General features: G+C 50.8%; 1 protein-coding gene across 4 annotated transcripts in view; it reads left to right on the plus strand.

Moving 5' to 3' along the window:
* The window catches only part of LOC140457003 (pyruvate carboxylase, mitochondrial-like), a 1,063,875-nt gene that overhangs the window by 562,095 nt on the left and 482,700 nt on the right, over positions 1–19,080 (plus strand). For all 4 annotated transcript variants that reach the window (XM_072550900.1, XM_072550899.1, XM_072550901.1 and 1 more), the window contains one exon: positions 5,182–5,326. In XM_072550900.1, the coding sequence (XP_072407001.1) occupies positions 5,182–5,326 (145 nt within the window). The remainder of the gene's footprint in view (positions 1–5,181; positions 5,327–19,080) is intronic.

Consider the following 19,080-nt stretch of genomic DNA (forward strand, 5'->3'; position numbering starts at 1 on the left):
AACGTTGCAATTGTACCAGCCTCCACCACTTCCTCTGGCAGCTCATTCCATACTAGAGGGTGCTCTCTAGTGCTGACTCCCACCCCGGGGAAAATACCTTGTCTGTTTATCCTATCCATGCCCCTCATGATTTTATAAACCTCTCTCAGGTCACCCCTCAGCCTCCGACACTCCAGGGAAAACAGCCCCAGCCTATTCAGCCTCTCCCTATAGCTCAAACCCTCCAACCCTGGCAACATCCTTGTGAATCTTTTCTGAACCCGTCCCAGTTTCACAACATCCTTCCGATAGGAAGGAGATTGTCCTGGACGTAAACACCCACGTCTTTCTACTCCTGCACACTCTTCAGAATTGTAGCTGTTATTTTATCCTGTCTCGTCACATTCATTTTCCCCAAAGTACATCACCTCACACCTCGCCATATTAAACCTCATCTGTCTGCCACCTCTTCACTCACTCTACTGACACGACACTGACCTTTTGGAGTGACAAACGGTCCTCTTCACTGTTTACAATGCTGCTGTGTTTTATATCAACCGCAAACCCACAGATTATCTCTTGCACAGCAATATCCATATCGTTAATATATTACCAGGAAAAGCAAGGGTCCCTGTACCCTTTTGGTGCTCCATGACAAACCATCCAGATCATCCACTGAGCATAACTCTCTGTATTCTATTGTTGCGGACCTTCAGGATCCACCTTACCCCCATCATTGTTAATCCATGGTTTCCAACTTTTCTCACCAGTCTGTCCCGTGACACTACGTCGAACGTCCATCTACACCACGTCCAACAGCGTTATCCTCATCGACCCGCTCTGTCACCTTTTCAAAAGAACTCCAGACAATTCGTTTGGCACGACTTTAGCTTCACCAATCCACACCGACTCGCTCGCATGTGACAACATCGGGAAGGATGTTGTGAAACTGAAAAGGGCTCAGAAAAGATTTACCAGGACGTTGCCAGGGTTGGAGGATTTGAGCTACAGGGAGAGGCTGAACAGGCTGGGGGCTGTTTTCCCTGGAGCGTCGGAGGCTGAGGGGTGACCTTATAGAGGTTTATAAAATCATGAGGCAGGTGGATAGGATAAATAGAAAAGGTCTTTTCCCTGGGGCTGGGGAGTCCAGGACTAGAGGGCGTAGGGTGAGAGGGGAAAGATATAAAAGAGACCTAAAGGGCAACTTTTTCACACAGAGGGTGGTACGTGTGGAATGAGCCTGAATGATTATTCCTAGGGGTTGCCCCAACATTGAAGGTAAACTGACCAATCGCCCGCAAGTACATCCCATTTTGAACAAGGCTGTAAGGTTTGCAATTCTCCAGAACTCCCACCTCCTACAAGGCCAGGGAATATTGAGTGCCTCTTCAATTCTCTCTCTCTCTCTCTGTTTCTCTGTCTCTCTCTCTCTCTCTCCCTCTTTAATATGCTTTGGATATACTTTCTCTGGTCCCACTGCCTTGTCAACTCATTAAATATCAACAGCTCATCCAGTTCCTCTTCCTTATCAGTTTTGAGCCCTCCTTAGGGCGGTACGGTGGCTCAGTGGTTAGCACTGCTGTCTCACATCAGCAGGGACCCAGGTTTGATTCCACCCTTGAGCCAATCCAGTGAGGGATGGATGCAATCACCTACTGCTGTTCTTACGAGGGCCCCCTCACGAGAATCATAGAATCCCCGCAGTGTGGAAGCAGGCCATTCAGCCCATCAAGTCAAAACCAACCCTCCAAAGAGCATCCCTCCCAGACCCGCTACCCTATCCCTGTAACCCTGCATTTCCCTTGGCTAATCCACTTAGCCTGCACATCCCTGAACGCTATGGGTGATTTCCCATGGCCAATCCCCCCCGAACCTGCACATCTTTGGACTGTGGGAGGAAACCGGAGCACCCGGAGGAAACCCCACACGGGGAGAATGTGGGATCAGTCAGGTCCCTGTGAGGCAGCAGTGTTAACCACTGAGTCACCGTGCTGTCCTGTATCATATACCTGTAAATTTTATATCTACGCAGCATATGTCTGTGTATCACATATTAACAAATTATATATCTGCATATCAATTATCTGTGAATTATATGTCTGTGGATTCTGTAGCTGCCTATCAAATGTCTACATATCATATATCTGTGAATTATACATCTGCATTTAATCTATCTGTTTATCATATATCTGTGAATTATACATCTGCATTTAATCTATCTGTTTATCATATATCTGTGAATTATACATCTGCATATGGTATAACTGCGTACCATATATCTGTGAATTATACACCTGCACTTAATCTATCTGTTTATCATATATCTGTGAATTATACATCTGCATATGGTATAACTGTGTACCATATATCTGTGAATTATACATCTGCATTTAATCTATCTGTTTATCATATATCTGTGAATTATACATCTGCATATGGTATAACTGCGTACCATATATCTGTGAATTATACATCTGCATTTAATCTATCTGTTTATCATATATCTGTGAATTATACATCTGCATATGGTATAACTGTGTACCATATATCTGTGAATTATACACCTGCACTTAATCTATCTGTTTATCATATATCTGTGGATTTTGTATCTGCATATTATGTATCTGAAAATTGTGTCTTTGATATTATGTCTGCGTATTGTATATCTGTAGTGACAAACTTGCTCTGGGTCACTTGAGGTAGCAAGAGAGAGGTGGAGGCAGAAATTGGGATATTTCCAAATCCTGCGGGTTACAGAGAGACAGGATGAAATGGTCAATAACAGTTGAAATACTATTTCAGAAGGCCCCGGTGGGGTGAAGGGGGTTTGAGCGGAACTGAGGGGGTGGGAGAGGCTTTGTGATCCCAGGAATAACTGAAAGGACACAGTCTTCCTGTCTGCAGCAATTCCCTGCTCTCACTGACGGGGCGTAATTGAAAAACGTGTTTTAATATCAGTGCCAGCGCGGCGCCCAGGCCATTCTGTTTTACTGTAGTCTCGCCATCGCTCACCGCGCGAGCGGTGCTCCACGTCAGTCTGACTTCGCTGGCAGGGCTCAGGAAAACCGGTGACCTTTCACCTGGTGAAATTGTAGAGCCAGAGCCCATTTTCTCGACCTGCCGCCCGGGCCTTTACTCAGAGGCAGGGCAGCCCAGCCTTGAGTGAAGGGGCTTCAGAAGAGGGTGGTCTCCTCACTGGGCTGTTCATGCGGAGACCCAGCCAATGGGTTCAAATCCCGCCACGGCAGACGATGGGAATTCGGATTCAGTAAAAATCCAGACTTAAGAGTCAAATGACGATTGATGGTGAAACGCCCAGCTGGTTCACTGATCTCCTTGAGGAAAGGACACTACCATCCTGACCTGGTCTGGCCTCCATGTGACTCCAGTCCCACAGCCATATGGTTGAGACTTGACTGTCCTCTGAGCGATGGGCAGTGGATATTGGCCGAGCTGGTTCTCTACCTCGGTATCGCCCCTCCCCCAAGTATCGGGGGAGCGGGTGCTCTGTCTCCTGGCTCGGGCACTGCACCACAGTGCCCTTTGCCCCAGGCTCCCCTCCTCAGCTCATTTCGAAAGACCCGAAAGAATCGGAATATTGTGTCCAGTTCTGGTCGCCTCATTTTTAGAAGGATATAGATGCTTTGGAGAGGCTGCAGAGGAGATTTATCAGGATTGGAGGGCCTGACTTATAAAGAGAGGTTGAGGGAGCTCAGACTTTTCACATTGGAGAGAAGGAGGAAGAGAGGTGACTTGATAGAGGTGTACAAGGTAATGGGAGTCATAGATAGAGTGGATAGCCAGAGACCTTTCCCCAGGGCAGCAATGGCTGCCACGAGGGGTCATAATTTTAAAGTGTTTGGAGGAAGGTTTAGGGGAGATGTTAGAGGTAGGGTCTTTACACAGAGAGTGGTGGGTGTGTGGAATGCACTGCCAGCGGTGGTGGTAGACTCAGAGACACTCGGGCCATCTAAGCGTCTGCTGGACAAGCACGTGGACGGCGGTAAATTGAGGGGTGTGGAGGTTAGGTCGATCTTAGATCAAGATAAATGCTCAGCTCAACATCGTGGGCCGAAGGGCCTGTACTGTGCTGTACAGTCCTATATTCGACGTGACTCACACAGTGAACGGAAATTGTCGTCCCAGGGGGCGTGGGGCAGGGCACCGCAGCCCCTTGCGATGCCCATGGGTGTTGGACGGTTTCTGGGCAGCTTCCCCAGGGGCAGAGCGTCACGGTAACCGAAGCCCACTCCTCCCCACTGCTTCCTGGACCCCGGTTATGGGGCAGACAGGACAGAGCAGTGAACAGATCCTCCATCTTCCCCGGGAACTGGGTGTCTGCATCCCAGGAATAAATTAGAAACAAAGGCCGGGAAGAAAAGGTATGCTATTTGGGATTGAGATGAGGAGGAATCTCTTCAATTTGGAGGGTAAATGTACGCAGTTTTGGGCCCCATATCTCAGGAAGGATGTACTGGCCCTGGTGCTCAGAGGAGATTCACGAGAATGGCCCCAGGAATGAAACAGCTTAACATAGGAGGAATGTTTGAGATGAATACTCGATGGAGTTTCGAGGGATGAAGGGGGGATCTAATTGATTCAAACAGAATACCGAATGGCCTGGACAGAGTGGATGTTGGGAAGATGTCTCCGTTGGTAGGAGAGACTAGGACCCCAGGGCACAGCCTTAGAGTAAAGGGAAGACCCTTTAGAATTGAGATAAGGAGAAACGTCTTCGGCCAGAGAGCGGGGAATCTATGGACTTCACTGCCACAGAAGGCTGTGGGGGCCAGGTCAATGAGTATATTTAAGACGGACATAGATAGGCTCTTGATTGTCGAGGGGATCAAGGATTACAGGGAGAAAGCTGGAAAATGAGGTTGAGAAACTTATCAGCCATGATTGAATGGTGGAGTTAACTCGATGGGCTGAATGGCCTAATTTCTATGTCTCATGGTCTTATGAATCTTTGGAATTCTCAAACTCTGAGGAATGGGAACGTTCAGTCATTCATTTCAAGAGAGAGTGAGCAATCGATGATCAGGAAACCAATGATACGATGGGATATGATGGCAGTGCAGGACAATTGGACATGTGCTAGCATGGTGCGGCAGAGGGGCTGAAGGGCCAGCTCTTCTCTTGCTGTGTTTGGGTTAAACACAGTGGCTCTGGATTAACTCCTCCTGTCCCTCTGTCTTTCAGACGAACATCCCGTTCCTGCAGAATGTGCTCAGCAACGACCAGTTTCTGTACGGCGCTGTCGACACTCAATTCATCGACGAGAATCCTGACCTCATCCTCACGAGACCGGTACAGAACCGGGCACAGAAACTGCTCCATTTCCTTGGTAAGACTCCCCTACCCTCCCCACCCTGGCTCATTCACCCCTTACTCCCACCCCCACCCCAACTTCACCAGTTTGCCCTCTCTTGCAGTCGCTCCCGGGATTCAGGGACAGGGAGGACGGAAACCTTCCAGTCGCAAAGCTGAATTCCAAGGAACGCCGGAGACCAGGAGAGCGTGGGAGAGCAAGCTGGCAGGATTAGTGAAGGAAGTGCGGAGCCAGGGAGGCAGGCAGAGTGAGGCACACCCACTGACAGGAGGATCGATGGTACTAGGAGTAGACAGGGGCTCACAGAGACCAGCAATTCAGAGAACCCAGAGGGTTGAACAGACTGGAGGGGGTCACAGAGATAGGGAGGGGGTGTAGGGGCTGGAGGGGGTCACAGGGATAGGGAGGGGGTGTAGGGGCTGGAGGGGGTCACAGGGATAGGGAGGGGGTGTAGGGGCTGGAGGGGGTCACAGGGATAGGGAGGGGGTGTAGGGGGTGACAGAGATAGGGAGGGGGTATAGGGGCTGGAGGGGGTCACAGGGATAGGGAGGGGGTGTAGGGGCTGGAGGGGGTCACAGGGATAGGGAGGGGGTGTAGGGGCTGGAGGGGGTTACAGAGATAGGGAGGGGGTGTAGGGGCTGGAGGGGGGTTACAGAGATAGGGAGGGGGTGTAGGAGCTGGAGGGGGTTACAGAGATAGGGAGGGGGTGTAGGGGCTGGAGGGGGTTACAGAGATAGGGAGGGGGTGTAAGGGCTGGAGGAGGTTACAGAGATAGGGAGGGGGTGTAGGGGCTGGAGAGGGTCACAGGGATAGGGAGGGGGTGTAGGGGCTGGAGGGGGTTACAGAGATAGGGAGGGGGTGTAAGGGCTGGAGGAGGTTACAGAGATAGGGAGGGGGTGTAGGGGCTGGAGGGGGGTGACAGAGATAGGGAGGGGGTGTAGGGACTGGGGGGGTTACAGAGATAAGGAGGGGGTGTAGGGGCTGGAGGGGGTGACAGAGATAGGGACGGGGTGTAGGGACTGGAGGGGGTTACAGAGATAGGGAGGGGGTGTAGGGGCTGGAGGGGGTGACAGAGATAGGGACGGGGTGTAGGGACTGGAGGGGGTTACAGAGATAGGGAGGGGGTGTAGGGGCTGAAGGGGGTTACAGAGATAGGGAGGGGGTGTAGGGGCTGGAGGAGGTTACAGAGATAGGGAGGGGGTGTAAGGGCTGGTGGGGGTTACAGAGATAGGGAGGGGGTGTAGGGACTGGAGGGAGGTTACAGAGACAGGGAGGGGGTGTAGGGGCTGGAGGGGGTGACAGAGATAGGGACGGGGTGTAGGGGCTGGAGGGGGTGACAGAGATAGGGAGGGGGTGTAGGCGATGGAGGGGGTTACAGAGATAGGGAGGGGGTGTAGGGGCTGGAGGGGTTACAGAGATAGGGTGGGGGTGTAGGGGGCTGGAGGGGGTGACAGAGATAGGGAGGGGGTGTGGGGGCTGGAGGGGGTGACAGAGATAGAGAGGGGGTGTAGGGGCTGGAGGAGGTTACAGAGATAGGGAGGGGGTGTAGGGGCTGGAGGGGGTGACAGAGGTCGGGAGGGTGTGTGGGGGCTGGAGGGGGTTACAGAGATAGGGAGGGGGTGTAGGGGCTGGAGGAGGTTACAGAGATAGAGAGGGGGTGTAGGGGCTGGAGGAGGTTACAGAGATAGGGAGGGGGTGTAGGGGCTGGAGGAGGTTACAGAGATAGGGAGGGGGTGTAGGGGCTGGAGGGGGTTACAGAGATAGGGAGGGGGTGTAGGGACTGGAGGGGGTCACAGGGATAGGGAGGGGGTGTAGGGACTGGAGGGGTTACAGGGATAGGGAGGGGGTGTAGGGGCTGGAGGGGGTCACAGGGATAGGGAGGGGGTGTAGGGACTGGAGGGGTTACAGGGATAGGGAGGAGTGTAGGGACTGACAGAGTGAGACCCGGAAAGCCCACTCCCCTCTATGACAGGCGAGGCCACACGAATGGGTTTGGTGAACGCGTATGGAATTCTCACCCCTGAATCCCATCATTGAACCGTTGCTGTGGGTTATGTCTGTGTGTGAGTTTGGGAAGCTCCCGCGGGCGGACTGAGGTGAAGGATTTGCTGATCCATCGAAAGCCCTGTCCCTGAGGTGATGTGTACAGGGAACAGCGATGCCCCCTCTCACCCTCCCCCCCACCCCAACCCCCAAACCTCCTCCTCCATCCCCTGCACTTCCGAAAGACAGGAAATAGAAGCGATTGTAAGCCACTCAGCCCATCGGGCCTGTTGTCGCGTTCAGTCAGAGTGTGACCTCTCGACCCCACTTCCCCAGCACTGCGAGGTGAGACGGGTTGCTGGCGATGACGGGAAGAATCCTGAAACTGATCCACGGAGTCTCATTTGACCTCCGACCGCAGCCGGCAGGCATGTGGGGTTTGCTGCAGTGGGGGAGTCAGGAACGGGGCGGGGGCGTGGGTACGAAAGCAGGTCAGTGCTGGTTGCCAGAAAGCTGAACTGAAAGCTCCAAGAGTGCCGGAGAGTCTCGGCAGGTCTGGCAGCCTCAGTGGAAAGTGTTGGAAAACAACAGAGTTAACTTCTCGGGTCAAATCCAAGATTGCTGTGGAGCAGCCCTTTGACCTTCCCGGTTTAGGGTGAGAGGGGAAAGGTATAAAGGGGACGCAAGGCTCCCATCATGTGGAGGGTGGTACGTGTGTGGAATGAGCTGCCAGAGGAAATGGTGGAGGCTGGGACAATGACAACATTTACAAGGCATCTGGATGGGGACATGAATCGGAACGGGTTTGGAGGGATGTGGGCCAAATGCTGGTAAACAGGACTAGATTAATTTTGGATATCTGGTCGGCTTGGAGGTATAATGGACTGAAGAGCTGAACATCTCTGTGAGGCTGTGTGCGCCCACAATTTGACAGTCCTATTTTTAATGTGATGAGTTGAAAGGATGGTAGGGTAGTGCTGATATTAAAAGCGTTTGGGAGGAGTGGGGGGGGGGAGTAGTGATAGCTCCCAAATTTAGCCAAGGAACAAAACCAACAGCAGGAAGAACAGAGGGAATAATTGAACGCCTGGGCATGGTGAATCATTGTGTGAAGCACAACGAGATGTTACACAGTGTAAAACAGTAACTCCACCCTCACAGGCAGAAAGGAATGATCAGCTCAGCCGAGCGAGCAGGGTAAACTGGGTGACAGGCTGGGGACACATTCATCATTCATTTCCAGTGACATTTTTAAACCTTAAAAGATTACAGTCGGGTACCTAAAGTGAACAGAGAGCGTTGCTGCAGGCTATGTGCTGGGGGAGGAAGTTAAAGGAATTTAATTAACGGAGCAGCTTGGAAACTCTGAAACTTTCACTAGTTGGTCCCCTGGGACAGCGTTCAGAGAAACATTTGAGAATCCTTCCTCCGGCAATGAGCTTCATTCTTTTCCACTCTTTGATTCCTTCTGCAATGCTCTCTCTCTCTCTCTCTCTCTCTTTCCCTCTCTCTCTCTCTCTGTCATCCCTTCTGTTCCAGCTTTCCCTCACTCCCTCACTGTCCTCTACCTGCCACAATGTCTCTGCCTCCTTTTGTCATCCTCTTTCAAGTGTGTGTGTGTCTGTCTATGAATTTGAGTGTGCACATGTGTATGTATATGTGCGTGTCTGTGTCTGTCCATCTATTTATCTCCCTGTGTCTGTCCCTGTCCCTCTCTCTGTCCATCGCGTGCGCGTGTGTGTGTATGTGAGTGAATGGGATTATGTGTGTGTGAGTGAATGGGAGTACGTGTGTGTGTGTGTGTGTGTGTGTGTGAGTGAATGGGAGTACATGTGTGTGTGTGTGTGTGAGTGAATGGGAGTACATGTGTGTGTGTGTGTGTGAGTGAATGGGAGTACATGTGTGTGTGTGTGTGTGAGTGAATGGGAGTGTGTGTGTGTGTGAATGGGAGTACGTGTGTGTGTGTGTGTGTGTGAATGGGAGTACGTGTGTGTGTGTGTGTGTGTGTGTGTGTGTGAGTGAATGGGAGTACATGTGTGTGTGTGTGTGTGAGTGAATGGGAGTACATGTGTGTGTGTGTGTGTGAGTGAATGGGAGTGTGTGTGTGTGTGAATGGGAGTACGTGTGTGTGTGTGTGTGTGTGTGTGTGTGTGTGTGAGTGAATGGGAGTACATGTGTGTGTGTGTGTGTGAGTGAATGGGAGTGTGTGTGTGTGTGTGTGAATGGGAGTGTGTGTGTGTGTGTGTGAATGGGAGTACGTGTGTGTGTGTGTGTGTGTGAATGGGAGTACGTGTGTGTGTGTGTGTGTGTGTGTGTGTGTGTGTGTGAATGGGAGTACGTGTGTGTGTGTGTGTGTGTGTGTGTGTGTGTGTGAGTGAATGGGAGTACGTGTGTGTGTGTGAGTGTGTGTGAATGGGAGTACGTGTGTGTGTGTGAGTGAATGGGAGTACATGTGTGTGTGTGTGTGTGTGAGTGAATGGGAGTACGTGTGTGTGTGTGTGTGAATGGGAGTACGTGTGTGTGTGTGTGTGTGTGTGAGTGAATGGGAGTACATGTGTGTGTGTGTGTGTGTGAGTGAATGGGAGTACGTGTGTGTGTGTGTGTGTGTGTGAATGGGAGTACGTGTGTGTGTGTGTGTATGTGAGTGAATGGGAGTACATGTGTGTGTGTGTGTGGGTGAGTGAATGGGAGTACGTGTGTGTGTGTGAGTGAGTGAGTGAATGGGAGTACGTGTGTGTGTGTGTGTGTGTGAGAGTGAATGGGAGTACGTGTGTGTGTGTGTGTGTGTGAGTGAATGGGAGTACGTGTGTGTGTGTGTGTGTGTGTGTGTGAATGGGAGTACGTGTGTGTGTGTGTGTGTGAGAGTGAATGGGAGTACGTGTGTGTGTGTGAGTGTGAGTGAATGGGAGTACGTGTGTGTGTGTGTGTGTGTGAGAGTGAATGGGAGTACGTGTGTGTGTGTGTGTGTGTGAGAGTGAATGGGAGTACGTGTGTGTGGGTGAGTGAATGGGAGTACGTGTGTGTGTGTGTGTGTGAGTGAATGGGAGTACATGTGTGTGTGTGTGTGAGTGAATGGGAGTACGTGTGTGTGTGTGTGTGTGAGAGTGAATGGGAGTACGTGTGTGTGTGTGTGTGTGAGAGTGAATGGGAGTACGTGTGTATGTGTGTGTGTGAGAGTGAATGGGAGTACGTGTGTGTGTGTGTGTGTGAGAGTGAATGGGAGTACGTGTGTGAGAGTGAATGGGAGTAAGTGTGTGTGTGTGTGTGTGAGTGAATGGGAGTGTGTGTGTGTGTGTGTGTGTGAGTGAATGGGAGTACGTGTGTGTGTGTGTGTGAATGGGAGTACGTGTGTGTGTGTGAATGGGAGTACGTGTGTGTGTGTGAGTGTGTGAATGGGAGTACGTGTGTGTGTGTGTGAATGGGAGTACGTGTGTGTGTGTGTGTGTGAATGGGAGTGTGTGTGTGTGTGTGTGAGTGAATGGGAGTGTGTGTGTGTGTGTGTGTGAGTGAATGGGAGTACGTGTGTGTGTGTGTGAGTGAATGGGAGTGTGTGTGTGTGTGTGTGAGTGAATGGGAGTGTGTGTGTGTGTGTGAGTGTGAATGGGAGTACGTGTGTGTGTGTGTGTGTGAGTGTGAATGGGAGTACGTGTGTGTGTGTGAATGGGAGTACGTGTGTGTGTGTGTGTGAATGGGAGTACGTGTGTGTGTGTGAATGGGAGTACGTGTGTGTGTGTGTGAGTGTGTGAATGGGAGTACGTGTGTGTGTGTGTGTGTGAATGGGAGTACGTGTGTGTGTGTGTGTGTGTGAGTGAATGGGAGTACGTGTGTGTGTGTGTGTGAGTGAATGGGAGTACGTGTGTGTGTGTGTGAGTGAATGGGAGTGTGTGTGTGTGTGTGTGAGTGAATGGGAGTGTGTGTGTGTGTGTGAGTGTGAATGGGAGTACGTGTGTGTGTGTGTGTGTGTGTGAATGGGAGTACGTGTGTGTGTGTGTGTGTGAGTGAATGGGAGTACGTGTGTGTGTGAGTGAAAGGGAGTACGTGTGTGTGTGTGTGAATGGGAGTACGTGTGTGTGTGTGTGTGTGTGTGAATGGGAGTACGTGTGTGTGTGTGTGTGAGTGAATGGGAGTACGTGTGTGTGTGTGTGTGTGAGTGAATGGGAGTACGTGTGTGTGTGTGTGTGTGTGTGAATGGGAGTACGTGTGTGTGTGTGTGTGTGAATGGGAGTACGTGTGTGTGTGTGTGAATGGGAGTACGTGTGTGTGTGTGTGTGTGAGTGAATGGGAGTACGTGTGTGTGTGTGTGTGTGAGTGAATGGGAGTACGTGTGTGTGTGTGTGTGAGTGTGAATGGGAGTACGTGTGTGTGTGTGTGAGTGTGAGTGAATGGGAGTGTGTGTGTGTGTGAGTGAGTGAATGGGAGTACGTGTGTGTGTGTGTGTGAGTGAATGGGAGTACGTGTGTGTGTGTGTGAGTGAATGGGAGTACGTGTGTGTGTGTGTGTGTGTGAGTGAATGGGAGTGTGTGTGTGTGTGTGTGTGTGAGAGTGAATGGGAGTACGTGTGTGTGTGTGTGTGTGTGTGTGAATGGGTGTGTGTGTGAGTGAATGGGAGTACGTGTGTGTGTGCGTGTGTGAGTGAATGGGAGTACGTGTGTGTGTGAGAGTGAATGGGAGTACGTGTGTGTGTGTGTGTGTGTGTGAATGGGAGTGTGTGTGTGTGTGTGTGTGAGTGAATGGGAGTGTGTGTGTGTGTGTGTGTGTGTGAGTGAATGGGAGTACGTGTGTGTGTGTGTGTGAATGGGAGTACGTGTGTGTGTGTGAATGGGAGTACGTGTGTGTGTGTGTGTGAATGGGAGTACGTGTGTGTGTGTGAATGGGAGTACGTGTGTGTGTGTGTGAATGGGAGTACGTGTGTGTGTGTGTGTGTGTGTGTGAGTGAATGGGAGTGTGTGTGTGTGTGTGTGTGAGTGAATGGGAGTACGTGTGTGTGTGTGTGAGTGAATGGGAGTGTGTGTGTGTGTGTGTGAGTGAATGGGAGTGTGTGTGTGTGTGTGTGTGTGAGAGTGAATGGGAGTACGTGTGTGAGAGTGAATGGGAGTAAGTGTGTGTGTGTGTGTGTGTGTGTGTGTGAGTGAATGGGAGTGTGTGTGTGTGTGTGTGTGTGTGAGTGAATGGGAGTACGTGTGTGTGTGTGTGTGAATGGGAGTACGTGTGTGTGTGTGAATGGGAGTACGTGTGTGTGTGTGAGTGTGTGAATGGGAGTACGTGTGTGTGTGTGTGAATGGGAGTACGTGTGTGTGTGTGTGTGTGAATGGGAGTGTGTGTGTGTGTGTGTGAGTGAATGGGAGTGTGTGTGTGTGTGTGTGTGAGTGAATGGGAGTACGTGTGTGTGTGTGTGTGTGAATGGGAGTACGTGTGTGTGTGTGAATGGGAGTACGTGTGTGTGTGTGTGAGTGTGTGAATGGGAGTACGTGTGTGTGTGTGTGTGTGAATGGGAGTACGTGTGTGTGTGTGTGTGTGTGAGTGAATGGGAGTACGTGTGTGTGTGTGTGTGAGTGAATGGGAGTACGTGTGTGTGTGTGTGAGTGAATGGGAGTGTGTGTGTGTGTGTGTGAGTGAATGGGAGTGTGTGTGTGTGTGTGAGTGTGAATGGGAGTACGTGTGTGTGTGTGTGTGTGTGAATGGGAGTACGTGTGTGTGTGTGTGTGTGAGTGAATGGGAGTACGTGTGTGTGTGAGTGAAAGGGAGTACGTGTGTGTGTGTGTGTGTGAATGGGAGTACGTGTGTGTGTGTGTGTGTGTGTGAATGGGAGTACGTGTGTGTGAGTGAATGGGAGTACGTGTGTGTGTGTGTGTGTGAGTGAATGGGAGTACGTGTGTGTGTGTGTGTGTGTGAATGGGAGTACGTGTGTGTGTGTGTGTGTGAATGGAAGTACGTGTGTGTGTGTGTGTGTGAATGGGAGTACGTGTGTGTGTGTGTGTGAGTGAATGGGAGTACGTGTGTGTGTGTGTGTGTGAGTGAATGGGAGTACGTGTGTGTGTGTGTGTGAGTGTGAATGGGAGTACGTGTGTGTGTGTGTGAGTGTGAGTGAATGGGAGTGTGTGTGTGTGTGAGTGGGTGAATGGGAGTACGTGTGTGTGTGTGTGTGAGTGAATGGGAGTACGTGTGTGTGTGTGTGAGTGAATGGGAGTACGTGTGTGTGTGTGTGTGTGTGAGTGAATGGGAGTGTGTGTGTGTGTGTGTGTGTGAGAGTGAATGGGAGTACGTGTGTGTGTGTGTGTGTGTGTGTGAATGGGTGTGTGTGTGAGTGAATGGGAGTACGTGTGTGTGTGTGTGTGTGAGTGAATGGGAGTACGTGTGTGTGTGAGAGTGAATGGGAGTACGTGTGTGTGTGTGTGTGTGTGTGAATGGGAGTGTGTGTGTGTGTGTGTGTGAGTGAATGGGAGTGTGTGTGTGTGTGTGTGTGTGAGTGAATGGGAGTACGTGTGTGTGTGTGTGTGAATGGGAGTACGTGTGTGTGTGTGAATGGGAGTACGTGTGTGTGTGTGAGTGTGTGAATGGGAGTACGTGTGTGTGTGTGTGAATGGGAGTACGTGTGTGTGTGTGTGTGTGTGTGTGAGTGAATGGGAGTGTGTGTGTGTGTGTGTGAGTGAATGGGAGTACGTGTGTGTGTGTGTGAGTGAATGGGAGTGTGTGTGTGTGTGTGTGAGTGAATGGGAGTGTGTGTGTGTGTGTGAGTGTGAATGGGAGTACGTGTGTGTGTGAGTGTGAATGGGAGTACGTGTGTGTGTTTGTGTGTGTGAATGGGAGTACGTGTGTGTGTGTGTGTGAATGGGAGTACGTGTGTGTGTGTGAATGGGAGTACGTGTGTGTGTGTGTGAGTGTGTGAATGGGAGTACGTGTGTGTGTGTGTGTGTGAATGGGAGTACGTGTGTGTGTGTGTGTGTGTGTGAGTGAATGGGAGTACGTGTGTGTGTGTGTGTGAGTGAATGGGAGTACGTGTGTGTGTGTGAGTGAATGGGAGTGTGTGTGTGTGTGTGTGAGTGAATGGGAGTGTGTGTGTGTGTGTGAGTGTGAATGGGAGTACGTGTGTGTGTGTGTGTGTGTGTGAATGGGAGTACGTGTGTGTGTGTGTGAGTGAATGGGAGTACGTGTGTGTGTGAGTGAAAGGGAGCGCGTGTGTGTGTGTGTGTGTGAATGGGAGTACGTGTGTGTGTGTGTGTGAATGGGAGTACGTGTGTGTGTGTGTGTGAGTGAATGGGAGTACGTGTGTGTGTGTGTGTGTGAGTGAATGGGAGTACGTGTGTGTGTGTGTGTGTGTGAATGGGAGTACGTGTGTGTGTGTGTGTGTGAATGGGAGTACCTGTGTGTGTGTGTGTGTGAATGGGAGTACGTGTGTGTGTGTGTGTGAGTGAATGGGAGTACGTGTGTGTGTGTGTGTGTGAGTGAATGGGAGTACGTGTGTGTGTGTGTGAGTGTGAATGGGAGTACGTGTGTGTGTGTGTGAGTGTGAGTGAATGGGAGTGTGTGTGTGTGTGTGAGTGAGTGAATGGGAGTACGTGTGTGTGTGTGTGTGAGTGAATGGGAGTACGTGTGTGTGTGTGTGAGTGAATGGGAGTACGTGTGTGTGTGTGTGTGTGTGTGAGTGAATGGGAGTGTGTGTGTGTGTGTGTGTGTGAGAGTGAATGGGAGTACGTGTGTGTGTGTGTGTGTGTGAATGGGTGTGTGTGTGAGTGAATGGGAGTACGTGTGTGTGTGTGTGTGTGAGTGAATGGGAGTACGTGTGTGTGTGAGAGTGAATGGGAGTACGTGTGTGTGTGTGTGTGTGAGTGAATGGGAGTACGTGTGTGTGTGTGTGTGAGTGAATGGGAGTACGTGTGTGTGTGTGAGAGTGAATGGGAGTACATGTGTGTGTGTGTGTGTGTGAATGGGAGTGTGTGTGTGTGTGTGTGTGTGAGTGAATGGGAGTGTGTGTGTGTGTGTGAGTGAATGGGAGTACGTGTGTGTGTGTGTGTGAGTGAATGGGAGTACGTGTGTGTGTGTGTGTGTGAGTGAATGGGAGTGTGTGTGTGTATGTGAGAGTGAATGGGAGTGTGTTTGTGTGTGTGTGTGTGAATGGGAGTATGTGTGTGTGTGTGTGTGAGAGTGAATGGGAGTACGTGTGTGTGTGTGTGTGTGTGAATGGGTGTGTGTGTGAGTGAATGGGAGTACGTGTGTGTGTGTGTGTGTGTGAGTGAATGGGAGTACGTGTGTGTGTGTGTGTGTGAGAGTGAATGGGAGTACGTGTGTGTGTGTGTGTGTGTGTGAATGGGAGTGTGTGTGTGTGTGTGTGAGTGAATGGGAGTACGTGTGTGTGTGTGTGTGTGAGTGAATGGGAGTACGTGTGTGTGTGTGAGAGTGAATGGGAGTACATGTGTGTGTGTGTGAGAGTGAATGGCAGTATGTGTGTGTGTGTGTGTGTGTGTGAATGGGAGTACGTGTGTGTGTGTGTGTGTGAGAGTGAATGGCAGTATGTGTGTGTGTGTGTGTGTGTGTGTGAATGGGAGTGTGTGTGTGTGTGTGTGTGAGTGAATGGGAGTGTGTGTGTGTGAGTGAATGGGAGTGTGTGTGTGTGTGTGTGTGAGAGTGAATGGCAGTATGTGTGTGTGTGTGTGTGTGTGTGTGAATGGGAGTGTGTGTGTGTGTGTGTGTGTGTGTGAGTGAATGGGAGTGTGTGTGTGTGTGAGTGAATGGGAGTGTGTGTGTGTGTGTGCGTGAATGGGAGAACGTGTGTGTGTGTGAGAGTGAATGGGAGTACGTGTGTGTGTGTGTGTGAGAGTGAATGGGAGTACGTGTGTGTGTGTGTGTGTGAGAGTGAATGGGAGTACGTGTGTGTGTGTGTGTGTGTGTGTGTGAATGGGAGTGTGTGTGTGTGTGTGAGTGAATGGGAGTACGTGTGTGTGTGAGTGCGTGAGTGAATGGGAGTACGTGTGTGTGTGTGTGTGTGTGTGTGTGAATGGGAGTGTGTGTGTGTGTGTGTGAGTGAGTGAATGGGAGTACGTGTGTGTGTGTGTGTGTGTGTGAATGGGAGTGTGTGTGTGTGTGTGTGAGTGAATGGGAGTACGTGTGTGTGTGAGTGCGTGAGTGAATGGGAGTACGTGTGTGTGTGTGTGAATGGGAGTACGTGTGTGTGTGTGTGTGTGAGAGTGAATGGGAGTACGTGTGTGTGTGTGTGTGTGAATGGGAGTACGTGTGTGTGTGTGTGTGTGTGAGTGAATGGGAGTACGTCTGTGTGTGTGTGTGTGTGTGTGAATGGGAGTACGTGTGTGTGTGAGTGCGTGAGTGAATGGGAGTACGTGTGTGTGTGTGTGTGAATGGGAGTACGTGTGTGTGTGTGTGAGTGAATGGGAGTACGTGTGTGTGTGTGTGTGTGTGAATGGGAGTACGTGTGTGTGTGTGTGTGTGTGAATGGGAGTACGTGTGTGTGTGTGTGTGTGAGAGTGAATGGGAGTACGTGTGTGTGTGTGTGTGTGAATGGGAGTACGTGTGTGTGTGTGTGTGTGTGAGTGAATGGGAGTACGTCTGTGTGTGTGTGTGTGTGTGAATGGGAGTACGTGTGTGTGTGAGTGCGTGAGTGAATGGGAGTACGTGTGTGTGTGTGTGTGTGAATGGGAGTACGTGTGTGTGTGTGTGAGTGAATGGGAGTACGTGTGTGTGTGTGTGTGTGAATGGGAGTGTGTGTGTGTGTGTGTGAGTGAATGGGAGTACGTGTGTGTGTGTGTGTGTGTGTGAATGGGAGTACGTGTGTGTGTGTGTGTGTGTGTGTGTGTGAATGGGAGTACGTGTGTGTGTGTGTGTGTGTGAATGGGAGTACGTGTGTGTGTGTGTGTGAATGGGAGTACGTGTGTGTGTGTGTGTGTGAATGGGAGTACGTGTGTGTGTGTGTGTGAGTGTGAATGGGAGTACGTGTGTGTGTGTGTGTGAATGGGAGTACGTGTGTGTGTGTGTGTGTGTGTGAATGGGAGTGTGTGTGTGTGAGTGTGTGTGTGTGAGTGAATGGGAGTACGTGTGTGTGTGTGAGAGTGAATGGGAGTACGTGTGTGTGTGTGTGTGTGTGTGAATGGGAGGACGTGTGTGTGTGTGTGTGTGTGTGAATGGGAGTACATGTGTGTGTGTGTGTGTGTGTGTGAATGGGAGTACGTGTGTGTGTGTGTGTGTGAATGGGAGTACGTGTGTGTGTGTGAGTGTGAATGGGAGTACGTGTGTGTGTGTGTGAATGGGAGTACGTGTGTGTGTGTGTGTGTGAATGGGAGTACGTGTGTGTGTGTGTGTGAATGGGAGTGTGTGTGTGTGTGTGTGTGTGTGTGAGTGAATGGGAGTACATGTGTGTGTGTGTGTGTGAATGGGAGTACGTGTGTGTGTGTGTGTGTGAATGGGAGTACGTGTGTATGTGTGTGTGTGAATGGGAGTACGTGTGTGTGTGTGAATGGGAGTACGTGTGTGTGTGTGTGTGTGTGAATGGGAGTGTGTGTGTGTGTGAGTGAATGGGAGTAAGTGTGTGTGTGTGTGTGAATGGGAGTACGTGTGTGTGTGTGTGTGTGTGTGAATGGGAGTACGTGTGTGTGTGTGTGTGTGAATGGGAGTACGTGTGTGTGTGTGTGTGTGTGAATGGGAGTACGTGTGTGTGTGTGTGTGAATGGGAGTACGTGTGTGTGTGTGTGTGTGTGAATGGGAGTACGTGTGTGTGTGTGTGTGTGTGTGTGAATGGGAGTACGTGTGTGTGTGTGTGAGTGAATGGGAGTACGTGTGTGTGTGTGTGTGTGAATGGGAGTGTGTGTGTGTGTGTGTGTGTGAGTGAATGGGAGTACGTGTGTGTGTGTGTGTGTGTGTGAATGGGAGTACGTGTGTGTGTGTGTGTGTGTGTGTGTGAATGGGAGTACGTGTGTGTGTGTGTGTGTGTGAATGGGAGTACGTGTGTGTGTGTGTGTGAATGGGAGTACGTGTGTGTGTGTGTGTGTGAATGGGAGTACGTGTGTGTGTGTGTGTGAGTGTGGATGGGAGTACGTGTGTGTGTGTGTGTGAATGGGAGTACGTGTGTGTGTGTGTGTGTGTGTGAATGGGAGTGTGTGTGTGTGAGTGTGTGTGTGTGAGTGAATGGGAGTACGTGTGTGTGTGTGAGAGTGAATGGGAGTACGTGTGTGTGTGTGTGTGTGTGTGAATGGGAGGACGTGTGTGTGTGTGTGTGTGTGTGAATGGGAGTACGTGTGTGTGTGTGTGTGTGTGTGTGAATGGGAGTACGTGTGTGTGTGTGTGTGTGAATGGGAGTACGTGTGTGTGTGTGAGTGTGAATGGGAGTACGTGTGTGTGTGTGTGAATGGGAGTACGTGTGTGTGTGTGTGTGTGAATGGGAGTACGTGTGTGTGTGTGTGTGAATGGGAGTGTGTGTGTGTGTGTGTGTGTGTGTGAGTGAATGGGAGTACATGTGTGTGTGTGTGTGTGAATGGGAGTACGTGTGTGTGTGTGTGTGTGAATGGGAGTACGTGTGTATGTGTGTGTGTGAATGGGAGTACGTGTGTGTGTGTGAATGGGAGTACGTGTGTGTGTGTGTGTGTGTGAATGGGAGTGTGTGTGTGTGTGAGTGAATGGGAGTAAGTGTGTGTGTGTGTGTGAATGGGAGTACGTGTGTGTGTGTGTGTGTGTGTGAATGGGAGTACGTGTGTGTGTGTGTGTGAATGGGAGTACGTGTGTGTGTGTGTGTGTGTGAATGGGAGTACGTGTGTGTGTGTGTGTGAATGGGAGTACGTGTGTGT

Source organism: Chiloscyllium punctatum, chromosome 31 (assembly GCF_047496795.1).
Source record: "Chiloscyllium punctatum isolate Juve2018m chromosome 31, sChiPun1.3, whole genome shotgun sequence".
NCBI classification, from domain to species: Eukaryota; Metazoa; Chordata; class Chondrichthyes; order Orectolobiformes; family Hemiscylliidae; genus Chiloscyllium; species Chiloscyllium punctatum.